This window comes from Saccopteryx leptura, chromosome 10 (assembly GCF_036850995.1).
Source record: "Saccopteryx leptura isolate mSacLep1 chromosome 10, mSacLep1_pri_phased_curated, whole genome shotgun sequence".
Lineage (NCBI taxonomy): Eukaryota > Metazoa > Chordata > Mammalia > Chiroptera > Emballonuridae > Saccopteryx > Saccopteryx leptura.
Window position 1 is genome coordinate 7060864 of NC_089512.1, and position 22595 is coordinate 7083458.

The window sequence follows — 22595 nt, forward strand, 5'->3', positions numbered from 1 at the left end:
TTCAGCAGACCGAGTAACCCCTTGCTGGACCCAGCGACCTTGGGTTCAAGCTGGTGGGCTTTTCCTCAAACCAGATGAGCCCACACTCAAGCTGGCGACCTCGGGGTCTCGAACCTGGGTCCTCTGCATCCCAGTCCGATGCTCTATCCACTGCGCCACCGCCTGGTCAGGCGAGAGAACCAGCTTTTAAAGCAACAGCTGGCTATTCTTTCCTAAAAAAAGAGTGCAATGCCTTTAAAACTAGGCAAAGCTAGTGGCCAGGCTCTGCTGGACACCCAGAGCAAGTGCTACAGTGACTTTGGCCTCCTTACCCTGGACTGTGACCTTGAACTCCTTCCTCCCGCTGGTGGTTCCAAGAGAATGAGGGAGGTGAAGGGGAGTGTGGTGTCCAAAGCCTTTACCAGATGGGTTCTCCCCAAGGAGTGGGACTTCCCCAGTTTGCACAGCTTAAATTAGCAAGAGGCAGAGAATCCCGCCTGAGCAGGCAGTGGCGCAGTGGATAGAAAGTCGGACTGGGATGTGGAGGACCCAGGTTCGAAACCCTGAGGTCGCCAGCTTAAGCACGAACTCATCTGGTTTGAGCAAGGCTCACCAGCTTGAGCCTAAGTATATACCTATTCTCATTCTACATAAATTGGGCCTAGATGTGAGTTGATGAAAAGATATATACCAGGAAAGGAACATGGCTTTTAGTCCTTTTCAGACTAAGTAATAGAAAATCATTTTTTTCAGTCCATTTATATTTAGTGTCTATGTGTGCCAATGTCTGTACTAAAAAAAAAATGTTAGGAAAATCCCCATCCCTTCTTAGGAGCTTTTAGTGTGATATAGTAGACACATGAGATATTTTTTCTTTTTTTGTGTGATAGAGACAGAGAGAGGGACAGATAGGGACAGACAGACAGGAAGGGAGATGAGAAGCATCAATTCTTCATTGCAGCACCTTAGTTGTTCATTGATTGCTTTCTCATATGTGCCTTGACAGGGGGGAGGGGGGCTACAGCAGAGCGAGTGACCTCTTGCTCAAGCCAGCAACCTTGGGCTCAAGCTGGTGAGCCTTGCTCAAACAAGATGAGCCCATGCTCAAGCTGGCAACCTCAGGGGTTTTGAACCTGGGTCTTCTGTATCCCAGTCCAGCGCTCTGGCCACTGCGCCACCTCCTGGTCAGGTTCTTTTCTCTTCCCTCCTCCTCCTCCTCTTCCTCCTCCCTCCTCCCTCCTCCCTCCTCCTTCCTCCTTCTCCTTCTTCTTTTTCTTTTCTTTCTTGAGATAGAGAGAGAGAGACTCTTCCACATGCCCAGACCAGGATCCACCCGGCAACACCAGTCTAGGGCCGATGCTTGAATCAACCAAGCTATCCTCAGTGCCCGGGGCTGATGCTCAAACCAATCAAGTCTCTGGCTGCAAGAGGGAAAGAGAGAGAAGGGGAAGGGGAAGAGGGAGGGGAAGAGAAGCAGATGGTTACTTCTCATGTGTGCCCTGACCAATGATTGAAGCTGGGACGTCTGCACATTGGGCTGATGCTCTATCCACTGAGCACTGGCCAGGGTCTGATAGAGTTTCATAATTAAGTAATGGTAAAATTTCCCCCCCCAAATATGAAATAGGCATTATACCTAATCACAGCTTTGCTGTTCCTGAGTTTTCACATTTAGATGAGTCAGATCCTACCTTGACCACTTTCTAGGTGTGTGACTTGGAGGAAAATTCTTTTTGAGGACAATTCTCTGAGTCTCAGTCTCTTCAGACACAAAATGGGATGGTAGGTTTTTATGATGATTACAACATTGATGATTATGTTTGATGATGCATTTAAATTGGTTGGCATAGCCTGACCAAGCGGTGGCGCAGTGGATAGAGCGTCAGACTGGGATGCGGAGGACCCAGGTTCTAGACCCCAAGGTCGCCAGCTTGAGTGCGGGTTCATCTGGTTTGAGCAAAAGCTCACCAGCTTGGACCCAAGGTTTCTGGCTCGAGCAAGGGGTTACTTCGTCTACTGAAGGCCCACGGTCAAGGCACATATGAGAAAGCAATCGCAGAGGTCCCCAAACTTTTTACACAGGGGGCCAGTTCACTGTCCCTCAGACCATTGGAGGGCCACCACATTCAGTGCTCCTCTCACTGACCACCAGTGAAAGAGGTGCCCCTTCCGGAAGTGCGTTGGGGGCCGCATAAATGGCCTCAGGGGGCTGTAGTTTGGGGACGCCCGATTACTAAGATGTTGCAATGCACAACGAAAAACTAATGATTGATGCTTCTCATCTCTCTGTTCCTGTCTGTCTGTCCCTGTCTATCCCTCTCTCTGACTCTCTCTCTGTCTCTGTAAAAAAAAAAAAAAAAAAAAAAAAAAAAATTGGTTGGCATAGTATTAGCAACCTGTATGAGACAAAAATTTGTTAAAAAGCATGTTTGAACAGTATACATTGGATAAAGTAGCAGCTGTGAAAAAGTGTGAAACTGAGCTCCAATCTTTTGAAGATATGTAATTTTGAAAAAGTACAGAACAAAACTGATAACCATAACATTTTACAGCCACAGCACCTTTATATGATACATTAAATCATTATATCCCCCCTCAGGTGGTTTGTGGTAAATGCTACTTCTTCCATTGAATTTGGGAGGATACTGAGGCTCATTGAGGTTAATTATGAAGCTAGAATGCAGAGCTATCTTTTGACTTCAAATCTTATGACTCACTTTTGCCTTGTTCCCCAAAGTCTTGTCAAATATTAAGAATGAATGACTTACATTGTAGAATGACAGACTAAAGGTTGGTGGTACAGCTTTTGTCATTTGAAAACTATGACAGATAATTCTTAAGCAAAAAATGTTATCAGTGTAGATCTTCCAGTATTCTTAGACTGATTTTTGTCAGAAAGAATGCCTTCGGTGTGGGTGAAGGTAGACATGCCCGCCTGTGTGACTGGCATGGGAAGGAATATGAAGAAGCCTGACCTGCCTCCTCACTCACCACTTTGCATAAAGGTAGAGGGCAGCTGAGATAGCAGAGTCTGTTAGGTGATGTCTCTGGGGCCGCAGTGTGTATTAATGTTTATGGACTAATTAGAATGGAAAATGACTCCCCCCCATTCTAAATTACAACATTTATGTACTTGGAAGATTTATAATCTTTCAGTTTCTAAGTAGCTAGTGTTTTCAAAAAAAGCAAAAATCTTAAATGGAATATATATTAACAATTAAATATTTACAAAACACACAGCTTGGAATTAGAAAATAAAAATGGACTGTTTCCTACGGTGGACAGATGTACTTTAAATTGCTGGAGAACTCCCCCAATTTCAAGGCTGAATAGGCTCTAAACTACTCTCATTCTATATTACCAATTTATAGCAGTGGTTCTTCACTCTGGTGCACGTCAAATTCATTTCATAGAACTTTAAGGAAATACTCTACAGATTAAACAAGGTATTGCAGAATGTTTAGAAATCAGCAAAAAAGGCAAGATTTAGTTTAAGATTTAAAATGTATCTTTCTTGCCTGACTGGGCGGTGGCGCAGTGGATAGAACGTTGGACTGGGATGCAGAAGACCCAGGTTCGAGACCCCGAGGTCGCCAGCTTGAGGCATGGGCTCATCTGGTTTGAGCAAAAAAAAAGCTCACCAGCTTGAGCCCAAGGTAGCTGGCTCAAGCAAGGGGTTACTCGGTCTGCTGAAGGCCCGTGGTCAAGGCACGTCTGAGAAAGCAATCAATGAACAATTAAGGTGTTGCAACGAAAAACTAATGATCGATGCTTCTCATCTCTCTTCGTTCCTGTCTGTCTGTCCCTGTCTATCCCTCTCTCTGACTCTCTCTCTCTGTAAAAAACAAAACAACAACAACAAAAAAAAACAACCAAAAAAATGTATCTTTCTTAAACTGGAAACCAGAACCTGTTCATTTTTAGGGTGGATAGAAAGGATTATAAAGTAAGTTGACTACCCTACTCAGTAACCCTTTACTGTTGACATTTATTTATTTATTTTTAAACTGGCAGAGAGAGACAGGAAGGGAAAGAGATGAGAAGCATCTTCTCATAGTTGTGACACTTTTTAGTTCATTCATTGTTCCTCATACATGCCTTAAATGCGGGCTCCAGCCCAGCCAGTGACCCTTTGCTCAAGCCAGTGTTTTTTGGGCTCAAGCCAGCAACCATGGGGCTCAAGCTGGCGACCTCAAGGTCTCGCACCTGGGTCCTCCGCATCCCAATCCGACGCTCTATCCACTCTGCCACCGCCTGGTCAGGCAATTGCTTCACTTTAGATCAGGGGTAGTACCTGGTCCCTACTGCCCACTAGTGGGTGTTCCAGCTTTCATGGTGGGCAGTAGTGGAGCAACCGAAGTATAAATAAAAAGATAGATTTAAATATAGTAAGTTGTTTTATAAAGATTTATTCTGCCAAGCTTAGCGAAAATTCGACATAAAATCCTTGGTAAGTAATTATTATTATATGTTTTAACTTGATGTAACTCTGCTTTATAAATTTTATAAAGTAAAGTTACTTCCCTACTTTATAAATCACCATTACTGTGGAACTGGTGGGCGGTTAGAAAATGTTACTACTAACAGAGATACAAAAGTGGGTGGTAGGTATAAAAAGATTTACCCCTGCTTTAGATATTCCTTGATTGCTTGTCCTATGTGCCTTGACCGCTCAAGCACATGGTCTCAAGCCCAGGACCTCTCAGTATTTCAGGCTGATGCTTTATCCACTGTGCCAATGCAGGTCGGGCCCAAACGTATAAAACTTTGTGGAGATTCTAGACAGTTTTGTCAATGCCGAGGAAGACTTGAGGCTTTCTTGGCCAAATCTCTACTTAAATGAACTTTTTTTTTTTTTTTTTTTTTTTACAGAGACAGAGAGAGAGTCAGAGAGAGGGATAGAAAGGAATGGAGAGATGAGAAGCATCAATCATTAGTTTTTCGTTGCACATTGTGACACCTTAGTTCAGCAGTTCTCAACCTGTGGGTCGCGACCCCAGCGGGGTCGCCTAAAGCCATCGGAAAATACATAATGCATATCAGGTATTTACATTCCGAATCATAACTGTAGCAAAATTACAGTTATGAAGTAGCCACTAAAATTATTTTTTGGTTTGGGGTCACTGCAACATGAGGAACTGTATTGCGGGGTCACAGCATTAGAAAGGTTGAGAACCACTTCCTTAGTTGTTCATTGATTGCTTTCTCATATGTGCCTGGACCGTGGGCCTTCAGCAAACCGAGTAACCCCTTGCTTGAGCCAGCAACCTTGGGTCCAAGCTGGTGAGTTTTGCTCAAACCAGATGAGCCCGCGCTCAAGCTGGCGACCTTGGGCTCTTGAACCTGGGTCCTTGGCATCCCAGTCCAACCCTCTATCTACTGCGCCACTGCCTGGTCAGGCTCAGAGCTAATTTTTTAAAATCATTTTTATTTCTTCATTTTAGAGAAGAGAGAGAAAGAGAGAAGGGGGGAGGAACAGGAAGCATCAACTCTGATATATGCCTTTACCAAGCAAGCCCAGGGTTTTGAACCAGCGACCTCAGCGTTCCAGTTCAATGCTTTATCTCACTGTGCCACCACATGTCAGGACAGAGCTAATTTTTTAAAAGTTTAGTTTTTTTTTTTTTTTGTATTTTTCCGAAGCTGGAAACGGTAAGGCAGTCAGACAGACTCCCGCATGTGCCTGACCGGGATCCACCCGGCATGCCCACCAGGGGGCGATGCTCTGCCCATCTTGGGGCGTCGCTCTGCTGCAATCAGAACCATTCTAGCGCCTGAGGCAGAGGCCACAGAGCCATCCTCAGCGCCGAGAAACTTTGCTCCAGTGGAGCCTTGGCTGCGGGAGGGGAAGAGAGAGACAGAGAGGAAGGAGAGGGGGGAGGGGTGGAGAAGCAGATAGACGCCTCTCCTGTGTGCCCTGGCCGGGAATCGAACCCGGTACTCCTGCACGCCAGGCCGACGCTCTACCACTGAGCCAACCGGCCAGGGCTAAAAGTTTAGTTTTTATTTATTAATTTTTATATACAGAGGGAAGTGGGGGAGAAGCAGGAAGCATCAACTCGCATATGTGCCTTGACCAGGAAAGCCCAGGGTTTTGAACTGGCAACCTCACTGTTCTGCATCAATGCTTTATCCACTGCACCACCACAGGTCAGGCTTAAAAGTTTAACTAGGACATAAAGGTTTAAATAAAGTGGTAAAACCTTTTTCTGCTTTCAGTTGCCTGTGATCTGAAATGAATATGAATGTGGTAAATTTTTTTCCTATTAAGATATCTCAGAATCTACTGAGTCTTTGCCTTATTATATTATGGGATGTGTTTAATTATTGTTTGTCACAATTATAAACTGCACGAGGACTGATTGTTTTGCTGTCTATTCTAATACCATTGTCTAGCATATATAGGTGCTTAATAAACATTGAATGAGAGAGTTACTATGTATTTTTTCTGCTTTTTTCTTTATTCTGTTTTTATTTCCTCTCCATTTTCCTTGTATTTAGTATTGACATGAGTTATTGCTAAGGGCTTTACATTTTTTTTTTTTTTTTTTTTTATTATTTAGAGAGAGAGGAAAGAAAGAAAGAGAAACATTGATTCATTGGTTGTAAGAGCAGGGTGGGTCTCTCAAAAGGTGGTCGTGGTGATCAGATGGCATATATGTATTATAGACCCATGGAGAAGTTCTATACAGCAGGCATGCAGTCAACAATGTGTGCCAGTGTCCCTGGCCTCTGGCTTCCTTTATTTCTGTTCTTGTCAGCATTCTTCTCTTGTGCTTCAGCTGCGCAATCGCTTCTTCCTCCACTTGGCTCTCATGGTGCAGAGGTTGCTAAGAAGATGGTGCCAAGGCCAAGAGCTGCTGTCCTTCACTGCTTTGAAGGAAAATACTTGGTTCTCTCAGAGCCTGTAATGATATTTTGACTTCATCAGGCTGATCAGATGAGGTCTCACTGAACAGATGACCCTGAGGGAGGTAGACACCATCTTAATTCCAAAATTTTTTTTTTTTTTTCTTTTTTACAGAGACAGAGAGAGGGATAGATAGGGACAGACAGACAGGAACGGAGAGAGATGAGAAGCATCAATCATTAGTTTTTTGTTGCGACACCTTAGTTGTTCACTGATAGCTTTCTCATATGTGCCTTGACCGTGGGGCTACAGCAGACCGAGTAACCCCTTGCTTGAGCCAGCGACCTTGGGTACAAGCTGGTGAGCTTTGCTCAAACCAGATGAGCCCGCGCTCAAGCTGGTGACCTCGGGGTCTCGAACGTGGGTCCTCCGCATCCCAGTCCGACGCTCTATCCACTGCGCCACTGCCTGGTCAGGCTTAATTCCAAAATTTGAAATGAGTTAATTAGGTAAAGTGGTGAAGAAGCCATTCTAGGAGAAGACCTTGAAGTAAGAGGGAACTTGATGAGAAAGCCAGTGTGATATAGCCAGAAACATGTCCAGAGTATTTTGGGATTGTCAGCGGGAAGACAAATTTGGAGGCTGTTGCAGTCATCCAGGCAAGAAATGATGGACTTCAGACTAGGATGACAGTGGAGATTGAGAAAGCTAGACTGATTCAAGATATAAACAGATGGAGTTTGTTAGTGAAGTAGATGTGAGTAATGAAAGAAAGGAAGGAGTCGGATGATTCAGGTGTACTGGTGACATCTACCAGAGTTCTGTGTGAATTGCCGTGGCCAGATGACTTTATAGATGCTTTGCAGTTCTGACATTTTAGGATTTTGGAATGTATAACACCTTATTTGTAGATTGAATGATATCCATACTGAATACTTTGTCTTTGATAATTGTATGGATATAATTTTATTTTTTTGACATTTGTGAACATTGAGCCTGTCACTGAACAGTTTAGTGGAATCCGTTTGTTTTCCCTCTGTCCACAGCCACCCATCTCACCTAAGCTACTACCTTCCTCCACCAGCTGTAGTCGGAGTAATTTTTCTAAAATCCAGTCTGCAATGGTTCCCTTTGCTCCACTTTCTTCATAGTGTAAGAAAAATGCTGTGTCCACAGCTGATCTACTCACAGGGAATGTTTCTAAGTGGTTTCAGTTCAGTACCACCTTATTGGGGTGTCCAGGTCCCATACCCTCTTTCCAGTGGTCTTATAGCTGTCCAGGCCCGGGGAGAAGCAGAGAGCCTGCAGGTGGAGAATCAGCAGAGCAAGAAGACAGGTATTCTATACTGGAGGACTTTCCTGCTGTACCCTAGTACTGGGGTGGAGGGGTCTTTCCTCTTCTCACAATTAATAATTCCTCTCCCATTAAATCTTAGTTGCTATTCTCTAGACTTCTTTTTGTTTGTTTGTTTTGCAATTGCATCCGAGGGAATCTTTATCAAGTACTTTAATTTTTGTTTCTGCTCTCCTCCCCCAGATGGAGAAAGAAAAGACATAAATAACCAGTTTATTGCTTCTGAATATTTCTCTGTCACAGGATGGTTTCCAAAATGCTTTTCCTGTGTACCCTGACCGGGAATCAAACCCTGGACGTCCATACACTAGGCCAACACTCTATCCACTGAGCCACCCTCCAGGGCCACATCATAGTTTTTAATTTCAGTGGCTGTTTTTATTCCCTAGAAGTTCAAGGTTTTATTTTTCCTCAAGTCTCTATGGTTGTTTTTGGTTGTATCTTTTCTTCTTTATGCTTTTGACTCCATTTATGTCTTTATTTTAAGCATACTGTTTTTATTTTATAATACTATAATCTTCATGTATAACCATGTGTTTGAGGTATCCTTTGATAGCACCATGCTAAATTGTTTCACTATGTCTTTTATAATTTTAGGTTGTATACTAATGTTTAGTGGGCTTTAATTATGGAAATCTATTAGGTCTGGGTTGAGGGCTTAAGCTGGTGTTCATTTAATCTGTCTACCTGAGTGACAGGCACTTATGTTTCAAATGATCCAAGGAACTTCTCTCATACCCATCAAGCTAGAATGCAGGCTCCATGAAATCAGGGTTTTTTTGAATCACTGCTATTCCCTTAATTGTCTACTATAGAGCATGGCACATACCAGGTACAGCACTACATATATTTATCATCTTTCTTTGGTGGTGGGTGGATTACTTATTTTTTTTAAAGATTTTATTTATTGATTTTACAGAGAGAGGAAGTGGGGGAGGGAGAAGTACCAACTCATAGTTGCTTCACTTTAGTTGTTCACTGATTGCTTGTTGAAAATGCCTTGACCTGGCAAGCCCAGGGTTTCGAACCGGCCCAGGGGTTCGAACCTCAGCATTTCCAGGTGAATGCTTTAGCAGTGTGCCACCACAGGCCAGGCTAATTTTTTTTTTTTTAATGAGCAAGCAGGGAGGAAGATAAGCATCAACTCGTAGTTGCAGCATCCTAGTTATTGATTGCTGATGACTAAATGTTGTTTCTTCTTTCTTTTGCAGTTCCAATTCCTACTAGATATGATCGGCGAGTATCAGGTATGTGTTCTCTGTCAAAACATACTGCTAAATTTTAAAAAATTGATATTTTTCAAAAAAAGTTAACAGCATTCAGACATAAAAAGTATCTGATTTCTTCATTCTGTTTCATTTTAAGTTCTGAATATATATGTGTATGTATTTTTATATTGCTATAATTAGTTGTATCAGTATTTTCTATGTTCATAATTATGGCTTCTGAAAACTACTTTTATTGTTACTATTTCTGGTTTTCTAGATTGTGCTGCGGTTAACTTCTTGCATACATTTTCAAGCCACTTCCATTATTTCCTTAGTTATAGTGTGGGGAGTGGCATTCCCGGTCAGAGACTAAGCATTGCATTAGCTTGTTCTGTGGACTGCTTACTACAGACAGTCTCCAGAACAGGCTGCAGGGAGAGGTGCTCTGCCAAGGCCTGTTTTCCAGAACCATCTCACTAATGTGTACAGTGCCTACCCCTTTAGTTTAGATGTAAGATAGTACCTCAGATTGTTTTATTTGGCATTTCTTTGATTATTAACAAAAATGAATCTTTTCTAAACATGGGAAATCAGTACTTATTTTTAAAAAAGGTTTTGTTTATTTAAAAAATTAAAGATTTTACCTACTGATTTTACAGAGAAACAAGGAGGGGAGGGATGAGAAGTAGTTGCTTCACTCTAGCTGTTCATTGGTTGCTTGTTGTATGTGCCTTGACCTGGCAAACCCAGGGTTTCAAACTAGCGACCTCAGCATTCCAGGTCAGAGCTCTATCCACTGTGCCACCACAGGCCATGCTATATTTATTTTCTTATATGGAACTAGTTTGGTAATACTTTATCCTTTTATCTTTTATATATTTTTTTTTTTTTTTTTTTTTACAGAGACAGAGAGAGAGTCAGATAGAGGGATAGACAGGGACAGACAGACAGGAACGGAGAGATGAGAAGCATCAATCATCAGTTTTTCGTTGAGACACCTTAGTTGTTCATTGATTACTCTCTCATATGTGCCTTGACTGTGGGCCTTCAGCAGACTGAGTAACCCTTGCTCGAGCCAGCGACCTTGGGTCCAAGCTGGTGAGCTTTTGCTCAAACCAGATGAGCCCGCGCTCAAGCTGGCAATCTCAGGGTCTCGAACCTGGGTCCTCCGCATCCCAGTTCGACGCTCTATCCACTGCGCCACTGCCTGGTCAGGCTATCCTTTTATCTATTAAGGTCTAGATTATTTTTAAGTATGAGTAAATTTCTATCATGATTAACCTTTTGAAATTTTAAAAAGTTGTATTGGTTTTAGAGAGAGAATCATTGATTTGTTGTTCCACTTATTTATGCATGCATTGGTTGATTCTCGTATGTACCCTCTTTGGGGATCAAATCTGCAACCTTGGTATATGGGGACAATGCTCTAACCAACTGAGCCAACTGGCCAGGTCACCTTTTGAATTTTTATTTATTTATTTTGTTCTTATTAAAGATTTTATTACTGCTTTTATACAGGGGGGAGATGAGACGGGGAGGGGTGGGGAGCATCAACGTGTCGTAGTTGCTTCTTACATGTGCCTTGACCGGGCAAGCCTTCGGTTCTGAACTGGCGACCTCAGCATTCCAGGTTGACACTTTATTCACTGTGCCACCACAGCTCAGACTTTGGGAATATTATTTTTTTAAAGACTTTATTCATTTTATTTATTTATTTAGTGACAGAGAGACAGAGACAGACAGCAAGGGAGAGAGATGAGAAGTATCAGTTCTTTTCTTTTTTTTTAAAGTATTTATTTATTTATTTATTTATTTTTCAGAGACAGAGTCAGAAAGAGGGATAGATTGGGACAGACAGATAGGACCGGAGAGATGAGAAGCATCAATTATTAGTTTTTCGTTTGCGCATTGTGACAACTTAGTTATTCATTGATTGCTTTCTCATATGTGCCTTGACTGAGGGCCTTCAGCAGACTGTGTAACCCCTTGCTCGAGCCAGCGACCTTGGGTCCAAGCTGGTGAGCTTTTTTGCTCAAGCCAGATGAGCCCGCGCTCAAGCTGGCAATCTCGAGGTCTCGAACCTGGGTCCTTCCGCTTCCCAGTCGGACACTCTATATACTGCGCCACCGCCCCGTCAGTCAAAGCATCAGTTTTTTGTTGCGGCACGTTAGTTGTTCATTGATTGCTTTCTCATATGTGCCTTGACCAGGGGTCTACAGCAGACCAAGTGACCCCTTGCTCAAGCTTGCGTCCTGCGGTTCAAGTTGGTGAGCTGTGCTTAAACCAGATAAGCCTGTGCTCAAGCCGGCAGCCTCGGGGTTTCGAACCTGGGTCCTCAGTGCCAGTCCGACACTATCCACTGCGCCACTGCCTGGTCAGGCTTTCAGTGAATATTTTTTGAATCTTTGAATTATGACAGACAAATCTTTTAAATCATTCATGTACATCAGGGGTCCCCAAACTTTTTACACAGGGGGCTAGTTCACTGTCCCTCAGACCGTTGGAGGGCCGGACTATAAAAAAAACTATGAACAAATCCTTATGCACACTGCACATATCTTATTTTAAAGTAAAAAAACAAAATGGGAACAAATACAATATTTAAAATAAAGAACAAGTAAATTTAAATCAACAAACTGACCAGTATTTCGATGGGAACTAAAAATAAGACAGCCCCCGTCTTTTGGGGGTAAAATTAATATAAGACAGGGTCTTATAATAGGGGAAATATGATGTGTAGTAATGTGGGGGGAGACTTTTGGGCAAAGGGAGGTTATAGGGGCCATTATGTTGTTGTTCATTTGGGGGAGTATGGGGGCCATTGTACTGTGTAGTAATGGTTATAGTGCTTTGCCTTTCTTCCTACTTCTGCTGTTATTCCACACTGCTTCTGGTGATGTGGGGGGCCATAGCCGCAGACCGGATGTGCGTCATATGACGCGCTTCTGGAGCCATGATGCATGCCTCCCGCGTCACCAGAAGTAGTACTGTACGTGAGCGACGCCTGACCACCAATGAAAGAGGTAACCCTTCTGGAAGTGCGGCGGCTGTATAAATGGCCTCAGGGGGCCGCATGCGGCCTGTGGGCCATAGTTTGGGGACCCCTGATGTACATAGTGATGGTGAGTTATTCTAATTGATTTTGTTCATAATTAGTCCATATCTGTTAATATTGCTTATGTTGTACTTTGTGGTTTTCCATTCCTCCTTTATAACTCAGCAGAGACAGCACCTCCTTGCTTGACCTTGCCACTACTGTAGGATTTAGTAGATGATATACAGGGTGAGGCAGAAGTAGGTATACAGTTGTGTGTACACGTGAAATAGAGTTTATTTTTGTATTATTTTCCACAAACACCTATAAGCCTACTTTTGCCCCATCCTATTTTATCATCTCTTTTCTATTCTGAACTACCAATCCCTAAAGAGCTGGCTTTTTAGCACCAAACAGAATGCCTGGCATTAGTGGGTTCTTAATACATTTGTTAATTGAAAGAAGGGATTTAAAAAATCATTACAGCTTTAGCAAACCGTGAATAAAAGGAAATTGTGTTCACTTCCTATTTTTCTTGTTTCTGTTTTATTCATTTTTCTCTTTATTTTTTTCTCTCCAAATTTAGTTTGTGCTGAGACGTTTAATCCTGATGAGGAAGAGGAAGATACTGATCCAAGGGTAAGAATGGCAGCAAAAGGTACTAGGTAGAGTCGTTTTATTTCCTACTCACTCCCCTAACTCTTTTCTCCATCGAATCTAATTATGCTGATAATTAAAATTAAAATCTCAACAAGGTGCCTTTTTGGGTTTTTTTTAGATTTTTATTTAATCATTTTTAGAAAGAGGAGAGAGAGCAAGAGAGAGAGACAGCCTGACCAGATGGTGGCGCAGTGGATAGAGCATCAGACTGGGATGTGGAGGACCCAGGTTCAAGACCCCAAAGTCGCCAGCTTGAGTGCGGGCTCATCTGGTTTGAGCAAAGCTCACCAGATGACCCAAGGTCGCTGGCTCGAGCAAGGGGTTACTTGGTCTTCTGTACCCCACGGTCAAAGCACATATGAGAAAGCAATCATTGAACAACTAAGGTGCCGCAATGAAGAATTGATGCTTCTCATCTCTCTTCCTTCCTGTCCGTCTGTCCCTATCTGTCCCTCTCTCTGTCTCTAAAAAAAACAATGATAGCCTGACCAGGCGGTGGCACAGTGGATGGAGCATCAGACTGGGATGCGGAAGGACCAAGGTTCGAGACCCCGAGGTCTCCAGCTTGAGCGCGGGCTCATCTGGCTTGAACAAAAAGCTCGCCAGCTTGTGTTCAGGGTCGCTGGCTCGAGCAACAGGTTACTCGGTGCTGTAGCCCCCCCAGTTAAGGCATATATGAGAAAGCAATCAATGAACAACTAAAGTGTCGCAACGAGAAACTGATGATTGATGCTTCTCATCTCTCTCTGTTCCTGTCTGTCTGTCCCTATCTATCCCTCTCTCTCTCTCTCTGTTCCTGTAAAAATAAATTAATTAATTAAAAAAAATAAAAAACAATGATATACTGAAAGGTAGTTTATTATTTCATGCATTTAATACTTAAATAGAACAATAAAAGAGGTACACAAAACTAGATTGTTAGGAGTTTTAAAATATTAATGAAAAAATATTAATAATACCTGACAAAATAAAACTGTTATTTAAGATATTTTCAATCCTGGAGGGAAGGGGACAAGGCATTGGGGGAAGGGGCATAGGGGGGACTGAGGAGGATTAAGGGGGGGGGATATATTCGATGGGACACTTGAATTTATATAAACGCAAATTAAAATCATTTTTAAAAATGTACTAAAATGGAAAACATTTTTTTAAAGAAAAAAAAAAGATTTCCATATTGCCTTTTTTGTGTGTGACAGAGAGAGGGACAGATAGGGACAGACTTAAGAAGGACCTCAGTGGACTTCTCAATTGTAACAGCAATACTAGCAATACTTATTTTTTAGTTCAAAAACTATTTATTAACCTTAATAATAGTAATAGTTTTGAGCATCTACTAAATGTCAGGTATTGTTTTAAACACTGCATTTATTAACTTATTTAATCTTTATAATTAATTTTTGGACATCACCACTACTATTAATTATTATTTCTTGATGTTTGAACTCTAGCTTGTATACCCACTGCTTACTTTCCATCTTTGCTTAGCTTTCAAAACTAAATATGAATTCCTGATAATCTATTTTTATTTATTTATTTTTTGTGGCAGAGATGGAGAGAGTCAGAGAGACGGACAGATAGGGACAGACAGACAGGAAGGGAGAGAGATGAGAAACATCAATTCTTCATTGCGGTTCCTTAGTTGTTCATTGATTGATTTCTCATCTGTGCCTTGACTGAGGGGCTACAGCAGACCGAGTGACTCCTTGCTCGAGCCAGCAACCTTGGGCTCAAGCTTATGAGCCTTGCTCAAACCCCATGAGCCCGCGCTCAAGCTGGCGACCTCAGGGTCTCGAACCTGGGTCCTCTGCGTCCCAGCCCGATGCTCTATCCACTGCACCACTGCCTGGTCAGGCTGATTATCTATTTTTAAACATTCTTCTCAACCACAGTCTTTTCCAGCTCAATTTCTGGCTTTACCACCCTTCTAGTTGCTCATGCCTAAAACTTTAGGGTCACCTTCTGCTCCTTCTATTTCTTTAATACTCACGTTTAATTTTTCAGCCAACCCAATGTTGTTGTTGTTGTTGTTGTTTTCTTGAGAGAGAGAGAGAGATACAGGGACAGACAGACAGGAGGGGAGAGAGATGAGAAGCATCAATTCTTCATTGCGGCACCCTAGCTATTCATTGATTGCTTTCTCATGTGTGCCTTGACCAGGGGCTCCAGCATAGCAAGTGTCCCCTTCTCTAAGCCAATGGCCTTGAGTTCCAAACCAGCAACCTTTGGACTCAAGCCCAGCAACCTTTGGGCTTAAGCCAGCGACCATGATAATAAAGCAATCAGTGAACAACTAAGATGTCGCAATGAAGAATTGATGCTTCTCATCTCTCTCTCTTCCAGCCTATCTGTCCCTATCTGTCGTTCCCCACCCCCCACCTGTAAAAAAACCAAACAATTTTGTATTAATTGCATCTAGGAGCAGATGTTTTTGTCTATGTGTTCACTACTGTGTCCCCAGAGGTAGGACAGTGTGTGGCATCTAGTAGATACCTAATATTTGTTGAATGAACAAGTTTATTTATAACCTCTGCTTTACAAATGAGGACTCTGAGGCTCCCGGTGGTGCTGACTTGCTGGCAGCTACACAGCCGGTGGGTGGCTCCAGGGTGGGTGCTCTTCACCCTCCTCATGTTATTCTTCACAGTCAAGGCACTGCTCCAGATTTCTATAGAATTAAGATTACAGTAAACACGCTCTTAATTTTTCCCATTTTTTAGAAGAGAGAAATATACCAATTTGTAAGTAAAGTAATATTTTTAAATGGAATTTAAAATTTTCTTGGTTTTATTTGTATTGGCAGGTGATTCATCCTAAAACCGATGAACAGAGATGCAGACTTCAGGACGCTTGCAAAGATATTCTTCTTTTCAAAAATCTTGATCAGGTAACATTGATTTTAAAAATATTTTTGTCTGTTTGCTTTTTTCCTGTTTGTCATTTAAACAGTTTTTAGTATCCTAGCCATATTCATATGAGACATAAAACTTTAGATTTACCTTAGGACCTGTCTGGTTAGTTTAGTTGGTTAGAGTATCATTCTGATATGCCAGGATTGTGGGTTCAATCCCTGGTCAGGGCATATACAAGAATCAACCAATGAGCCTGACCTATGGTGGCGCAGTGGATAAAGCGTTGACCTGGAAATGCTGAAGTCGCCGGTTCAAAACCCTGGGCTTGCCTGGTCAAGGCACATATGAGAGTTGATGCTTCCAGCTCCTCCCCCCTTCTCTCTCTCTGTCTCTCTCTCCTCTCTCTCCCTCTGTCTCTCTCCCTCTCTCTCTCCTCTCTAAAAATGAATAAAAAAAAAAAGAATCAACCAATGAATGTATTAATCAGTTATACAATAAGTTGATATTTCCCTCTCTATCCCTCTCTTCATTTCTTTCTCTCTCCCCCTTTTTTTTCCTCTCTCTCTCTCTTTTTCACCCTCATCCTTCCTCTCCAAAATGAATTTCAAAAGCCCTGCATGGGAAGCTTGGTTGGTTAGAGCAGTGGTTGGCAAACTCATTAGTCAACAGAGCCAAATATCAATAGTACAAGGATTGAAATTTCTCTTGAGAGCCAGATTTTTTTTTTTTTTTGCATTTTTTTTTTTCTGAAGCTGGAAACAGGGAGAGACAGTCAGACAGACTCCCGCATGCGCCCGACCGGGATCCACCCGGCACACCCACCATGGGGCGATGCTCTGCCCATCCTGGGCGTCGCCTTGTTGCGACCAGAGCCACTCTAGCGCCTGAGGCAGAGGCCACAGAGCCATCCCCAGCGCCCGGGCCATCTTTGCTCCAATGGATCCTTGGCTGCGGGAGGGGAAGAGAGAGACAGAGAAGAAGGCGCAGCGAAGGGGTGGAGAAGCAAATGGGCGCTTCTCCTGTGTGCCCTGGCCGGGAATCGAACCCGGGTCCTCCGCATGCTAGGCCGACGCTCTACCGCTGAGCAAACCGGCCAGGGCAAGAGAGCCAGATTTTTTTTTTTTTTTTTTTGTATTTTTCTGAAGCTGGAAACGGGGAGAGACAGTCAGACAGACTCCCGCATGCGCCCGACCGGGATCCACCCGGCACGCCCACCAGGGGGTGACGCTCTGCCCACCAGGGGGCGATGCTCTGCCCCTCCGGGGGGTCGCTGTGCCACGACCAGAGCCACTCTAGCGCCTGGGGCAGAGGCCAAGGAGCCATCCCCAGCGCCCGGGCCATCTTTGCTCCAGTGGAGCCTTGGCTGCGGGAGGGGAAGAGAGAGACAGAGAGGAAGGAGGGGGTGGGGGTGGAGAAGCAAATAGGCGCTTCTCCTATGTGCCCTGGCCGGGAATCGAACCCGGGTCCCCCCGCATGTCAGGCCGACGCTCTACCGCTGAGCCAACCGGCCAGGGCGAGAGCCAGATTTTTTAAACTTAAACTATATAGGTAGGTACATTGTTATTACCTTAATTAGGGTACGCCTAAGCTGGCCTTTGCGCCCACCCTCAAGGGGCCAAAGAGCCGCATGTGGCTCACGAGACGCGGTTTGCCGACCACTGGGTTAGAGAGTCATCCCAATACATAGAGGTTGTTGGTTCAATCCTTGGTTAGGACACATACAGAAACAGATCAAAGTTTCTATCTCTCTTACCTTTTCCCTCTAAAAATCAGTACCATAAATTAATTTAAAAATAAAATCAGTGAAAAAAGGAAAACACTTTAGAGTTTGCCACGCAGTTTGGTCATGCATAAAGGAAGCGCTCAGGTTTGCATGACCTTGGCTTAGCTTGAAGGGTCTGGATTCATGCTGCGGAATAATTTCTGCAGAGATGTCAGTGTGGCATTCTCTTCATCAGTGCCAGGTTACTCCCTGCAAGTGTGTGACTGCTTCTCAGACCTTAGGTGTGGGGCACCTCTTCGGATTGCTTCTGCATGAGGACCTTGGCATGGGTGCTCTCAGAGTGCTGTGTGTCTGCAGGGCCCCAGCATAGGGATCTCTGCGTGGGCTTGTGTTTCCTCCCTTGGTGGAAATAGAGAGCAGGGGCTACCTCCCGTAAACAAGGAATCTTCATTTCCTGTGTCTTCTCTGCTTTGAGGGCCATACACTGAAGCCACAGGAATGGCTGAGGTACTGCGCCTACTGGGGAGCCCCCCAATATGCAGAGACAGGAAGGATGGGATTAGAATTCTCGTAGTACCCAGCTCCTGCAAATGTTTTTTTTTGTTTTTTGGAATTTGTTTTTTTACAGAGAGAGGGATAGATAGGGACAGACAGACAGGAACGGAGAGAAATGAGAAGCATCAATCGTTAGTTTTTCGTTGCAACACCTTAGTTCATTGATTGCTTTCTCATATGTGCCTTGACCGTGGGGCTACAGCAGACCGAGTAACCCCTTGCTCGAGCCAGCAACCTTGGGTCCAAGCTGGTGAGCTTTGCTCAAACCAGATGAACCTGCGCTCAAGCTGGTGACATAGGGGTCTTGAACCTGAGTCCTCCGCATCCCAGTTTGACGCTGTATCCACTGCGCCACCTCCTGGTCAAGCTAGCTTCTGCAAATAAGTCTTATGAAGACATACCCACAGCCCTCCCCAGGAGTCCGCCCGGTCATACATGAATCTTTGATATATCGGTCAGTGAATCAACCATCCCTGGTAAACTAGTCTGTTTGCTAGCTGTGTGCTTATAGGAATGTCTAGAACATTAACCAGAGTCTAATTAGTCTTAGGCTGAATAAAACAAAACAAGGATCATGAGCTCAAGGAAAGGCTGGTTGTGAGAAATACTGGTCTTTGTCAGCTATTTTCTCTGGAAGACCCACCTGTATTGATGGAAAGGGGAATGGCTTCTTTACTATGAATAAAACCCCTTGTGAACTTAATATTGTCAGATGTTCTAAGGAAAGTTGTATATCATTTTAATAATCTGAGATTTTCTTTTTATTTTATGTTTTAAGTAAAGGAGACGGAGGGACTGACAGGAAGGGAGAGAGATGAGAAGCATCAACTTGTAGTTGTGGCACTTTAGTTGTTCATTGATTGCTTTCTCATACGTTCCTTGACCAGGGGCTGCAGCCAAGCCAGTGACCCCTTGCTCAAGCCAGGGACCTAGGGCTTCAAACCAACGACCATGAGGACATGACTGTGATCCCATGCTGAAGCTGACTACCTTGGGTTTTTGAACCTGGGTTCTCAGAGTTCCAGGTCAACACCACAGCATCTCTGCCTGGTCAGGCTCAGAGTTTTCTTAATGTTGGAGAATACCTTTTTTTTTTTTTTTTTAAATTAATTGAGAAGCTGGGAAGTAGAGAGACTCCCACATGAGCCCGACTGGGATCCACCTGGCAAGCCCACTAGGTGGCAATGCTCTGCCCATTTGGGCTGTTGCTCTGTTGCAACTGGAGCCATTCTAGTGCCTGAGGTGAGGCCTTGGAGCTATCCTCAGCACTTGGGCCAACTTTTGCTCCAGTGGAGCATTGGCTGCAGGAGGGGAAGAGAGAGATAGAGAGAAGAGAGAGGGGGAAAGGTGGAGAAGCAGATGGGTGCTTCTGTGTGCCCTGGCCAGGAATCGAACCCGGGACTTCAACATGCTGGGTGGCCAACCTCTACCATTCAGCCAACCAGCCAGAAACTGGAGAATACCGTTTTAGTTAAAAAATGATAACTGAATTTTTATTTTATTTTATTTTTTTGTATTTTTCTGAAGCTGGAAACAGGGAGAGACAGTCAGACAGACTCCCGCATGCGCCCGACCGGGATCCACCCGGCACGCCCACCAGGGGCAACGCTCTGCCCCTCCAGGGCGTCACTCTGCCGCCTGGGGCAGAGGCCAAGGAGCCATCCCCAGCGCCCGGGCCATCTTTGCTCCAATGGAGCCTTGGCTGCGGGAGGGGAAGAGAGAGACAGAGAGGAAGGAGGGGAGGGTGGAGAAGCAAATGGGCGCTTCTCCTATGTGCCCTGGCCGGGAATCGAACCTGGGTCCCCCGCACGCCAGGCCGACGCTGTACCGCTGAGCCAATCTCGGCCAGGGCCGATAAGTGAATTTTTAGATTGAATTATATTTTTCTAACATTTTATCATGAAAGTATTCAAATATAACAAAGTTGAAAGAATTTTATGCAACACATATTTAGTCACTGCTTTAACATTTACTATGCTTGCTCTTTATATTTATCTACCCATCCCTCAGCAAAGGGATTGACAAACTGTTATTTCACGAACCAGATAGTGAATATTTCCATCACAACTTCTCAACTTTGTTATTGTAGCAAGAAAGTAGCCATAGACAATAAATAAATGCAAGGGTGTGGCTGTGTTCCAGTAAAACATTATTTATAAAAACAGGCAGCTGTTTGTTGACTCCTAATTAACCCATCTTATGTATTTTAGGCAGTGCATTTCAGAGTAAATTACAGGTATCAGTATTCTTTCCCTTAAATACTTTGGCACGCATGCCATGAATTAGATAGAGCTCAATAGCTGTTATAATTTTTTAATGTAAAGTGTGCATGCAAAATGCACAAGTTGTAAGTGTACATTCAGTGAGGTTTTTCTTTTCTTTACTGAGGTTTGACCAAAGCATACACTTAAGTACAATAATTCAAACCCGATTGCCGGGACATGGGACTCGCTGGGAGCCCTGATCGTTGCGCCATGTCGCGGCGCAAGCAGACTAAGCCCCGGCACTTCCACTGAGAGGAGCCGCAGCCTGCGCGCGCCGAGTTGGCGGAGGCGACCCGCGAGGTGGTCGGGGAACTGGCTTCAGAACTAGATCACGATGCTCCGAAACCAGGCTGTCCCTCCACCGACAGCAGTGACGCCCAGAAAGCCCCGGCCGTGGCTCTTCCCTCCGAGTCAAAGGAACCAACGGCCACCCTGGCAGAAAGGACATTCAACTGTTGCTATCCAGGTTGCCACTTCAAAACTGTTCACAGCATGAAAGATTTGGGCCGCCATCTACGAATCCACACGGAGGATGGAGAGGCGGTGGAGATTCGGCTGTGACGACAGTATCAATCTCAGTAGCAACTCCAGGCTGCTCTGCTCCTCCCGCGGCCCCTCATCAGTCCCAGCTCAGCGCTGCGGGCTTCCCTCCACGCCCCAGCGGGCAGAGCAGCCTCGCCTGGAACACGCCAGATAGAGGCATTCTTGACCTTTCATCTGCTGGGGACGCCTGGCAGTTCTGTGAAGCTTATGAACCCTTCCCCTAGTAATGTTTTTAAATGTAGTAAAAGCCCATTAAAGCCTGTGTTTGAGTACAAATTGCTAAAAAAAAAAAAAAAAAAAAAAAGAGTAATTCAAACCCCTATCAAGATAGAGAACATTGCCACTACTCCAGAAAGTTCCATCATTCCCCTTCATGATCAGTTCTTGTCCCCTTCCTCCTTGAGGTAACTGCTATTTTGATTTATTCTATGTAAATTAATTTGCCTGTTCTAGGATTTCACACAAATGGAATCACACAGTATGTGTACTCTCTTGTGTGAGACTTCTTTCACTCAGTACAATGTTTCTAAGGTTCATGCATGTTGTTGCATGTATTTGTAGCTCATTCCTTTTTCTTTTTTTACTTTTTATTTTGAATTAATTTTAATATCACACAAAAAATGCAAAAATATGTACAGAGATTCCATATATTCCTCAACCAGCTTCCCCAAGTTATTAACATTTTATGTAACCATAGTACAATTATCAAAACCAGGGAATTCATGTTACAATACTACTTAAACTACAAACCTTCACCACTTCATGCAGATTTCACTAATTTTCTAAATTTTTTTTTTCTTTCTGGTTAAGGATCTAATCCAGACTCCCACGTAGCATTTTGTTGTTATTTCTCCTTACGTAGTCTGCTCAAGTCTGTGACAGTTTTCAATGATTTCTAGTCTTTCATGATGCTGGCACTTTGAAGAGTACTGGTTAGTTATCTTAGAGAACACACCTCAGTTTGAATTTGTCTGATGTTTTCTCACGATTGGAAAATGGTTACACATTTTTTGTCCAAACTGCCACAGAAATTATATTGTGTACTTCTCAGAGCATAATACCAAAGGGTCCATGATGTCAGTATGTCTTATTGTTGATGATGATGTTCATTCCTTTTTATTAGTAGTATTTCATTACATAAAAGTACCAGTTTACTTATCCATTTATCTATTGATAGATACCTGATCTATTTCTCATTTTTTAAAATATCTTATGAATAATGCTATGGATGTTTTGTGAATTTTTTCCCCATTTTAGTAAAATACCTGAAGGCAAAATTGTTGAGTCATAGAGTAGGTATGTGTCTGATTCTATAAAAATCAGCTCTTTTCCAAAGTAGTTGTACCATCCTTTCCAATGACATGAGAAATACTCAGTTCTATATTCTTACCAATATTTAATACTCTTTCTTTTTAAATGTTAACCATTCTAGTGAGTGTATTTGTCTCAATTTCTAAAAATTTATTTCCCAACTCTGTTTTAAAATTTTGAAATATACAAAAATTTCAAAATATTAGTGCCATGATTCTTTATATACCTTTGACCTAGACTGACGAGTTAAGGTTTGCCACATTTA

General features: G+C 43.4%; 1 protein-coding gene and 1 non-coding gene across 3 annotated transcripts in view; one reads left to right on the plus strand and one right to left on the minus strand.

Annotated features, from left to right (window-relative positions):
- PRKAR2A (protein kinase cAMP-dependent type II regulatory subunit alpha) overlaps positions 1-22595 on the plus strand; it is a 67362-nt gene that overhangs the window by 8002 nt on the left and 36765 nt on the right. For both annotated transcript variants that reach the window (XM_066351802.1, XM_066351801.1), the window contains exons 2-4: positions 9395-9430; positions 13012-13064; positions 15886-15969. In XM_066351802.1, coding sequence (XP_066207899.1) covers positions 9395-9430; positions 13012-13064; positions 15886-15969 — 173 coding nt within the window. The remainder of the gene's footprint in view (positions 1-9394; positions 9431-13011; positions 13065-15885; positions 15970-22595) is intronic.
- TRNAV-GAC (transfer RNA valine (anticodon GAC)) lies at positions 17373-17449 on the minus strand. The gene has a single exon. It is a non-coding gene; the product is annotated as a tRNA-Val (tRNA).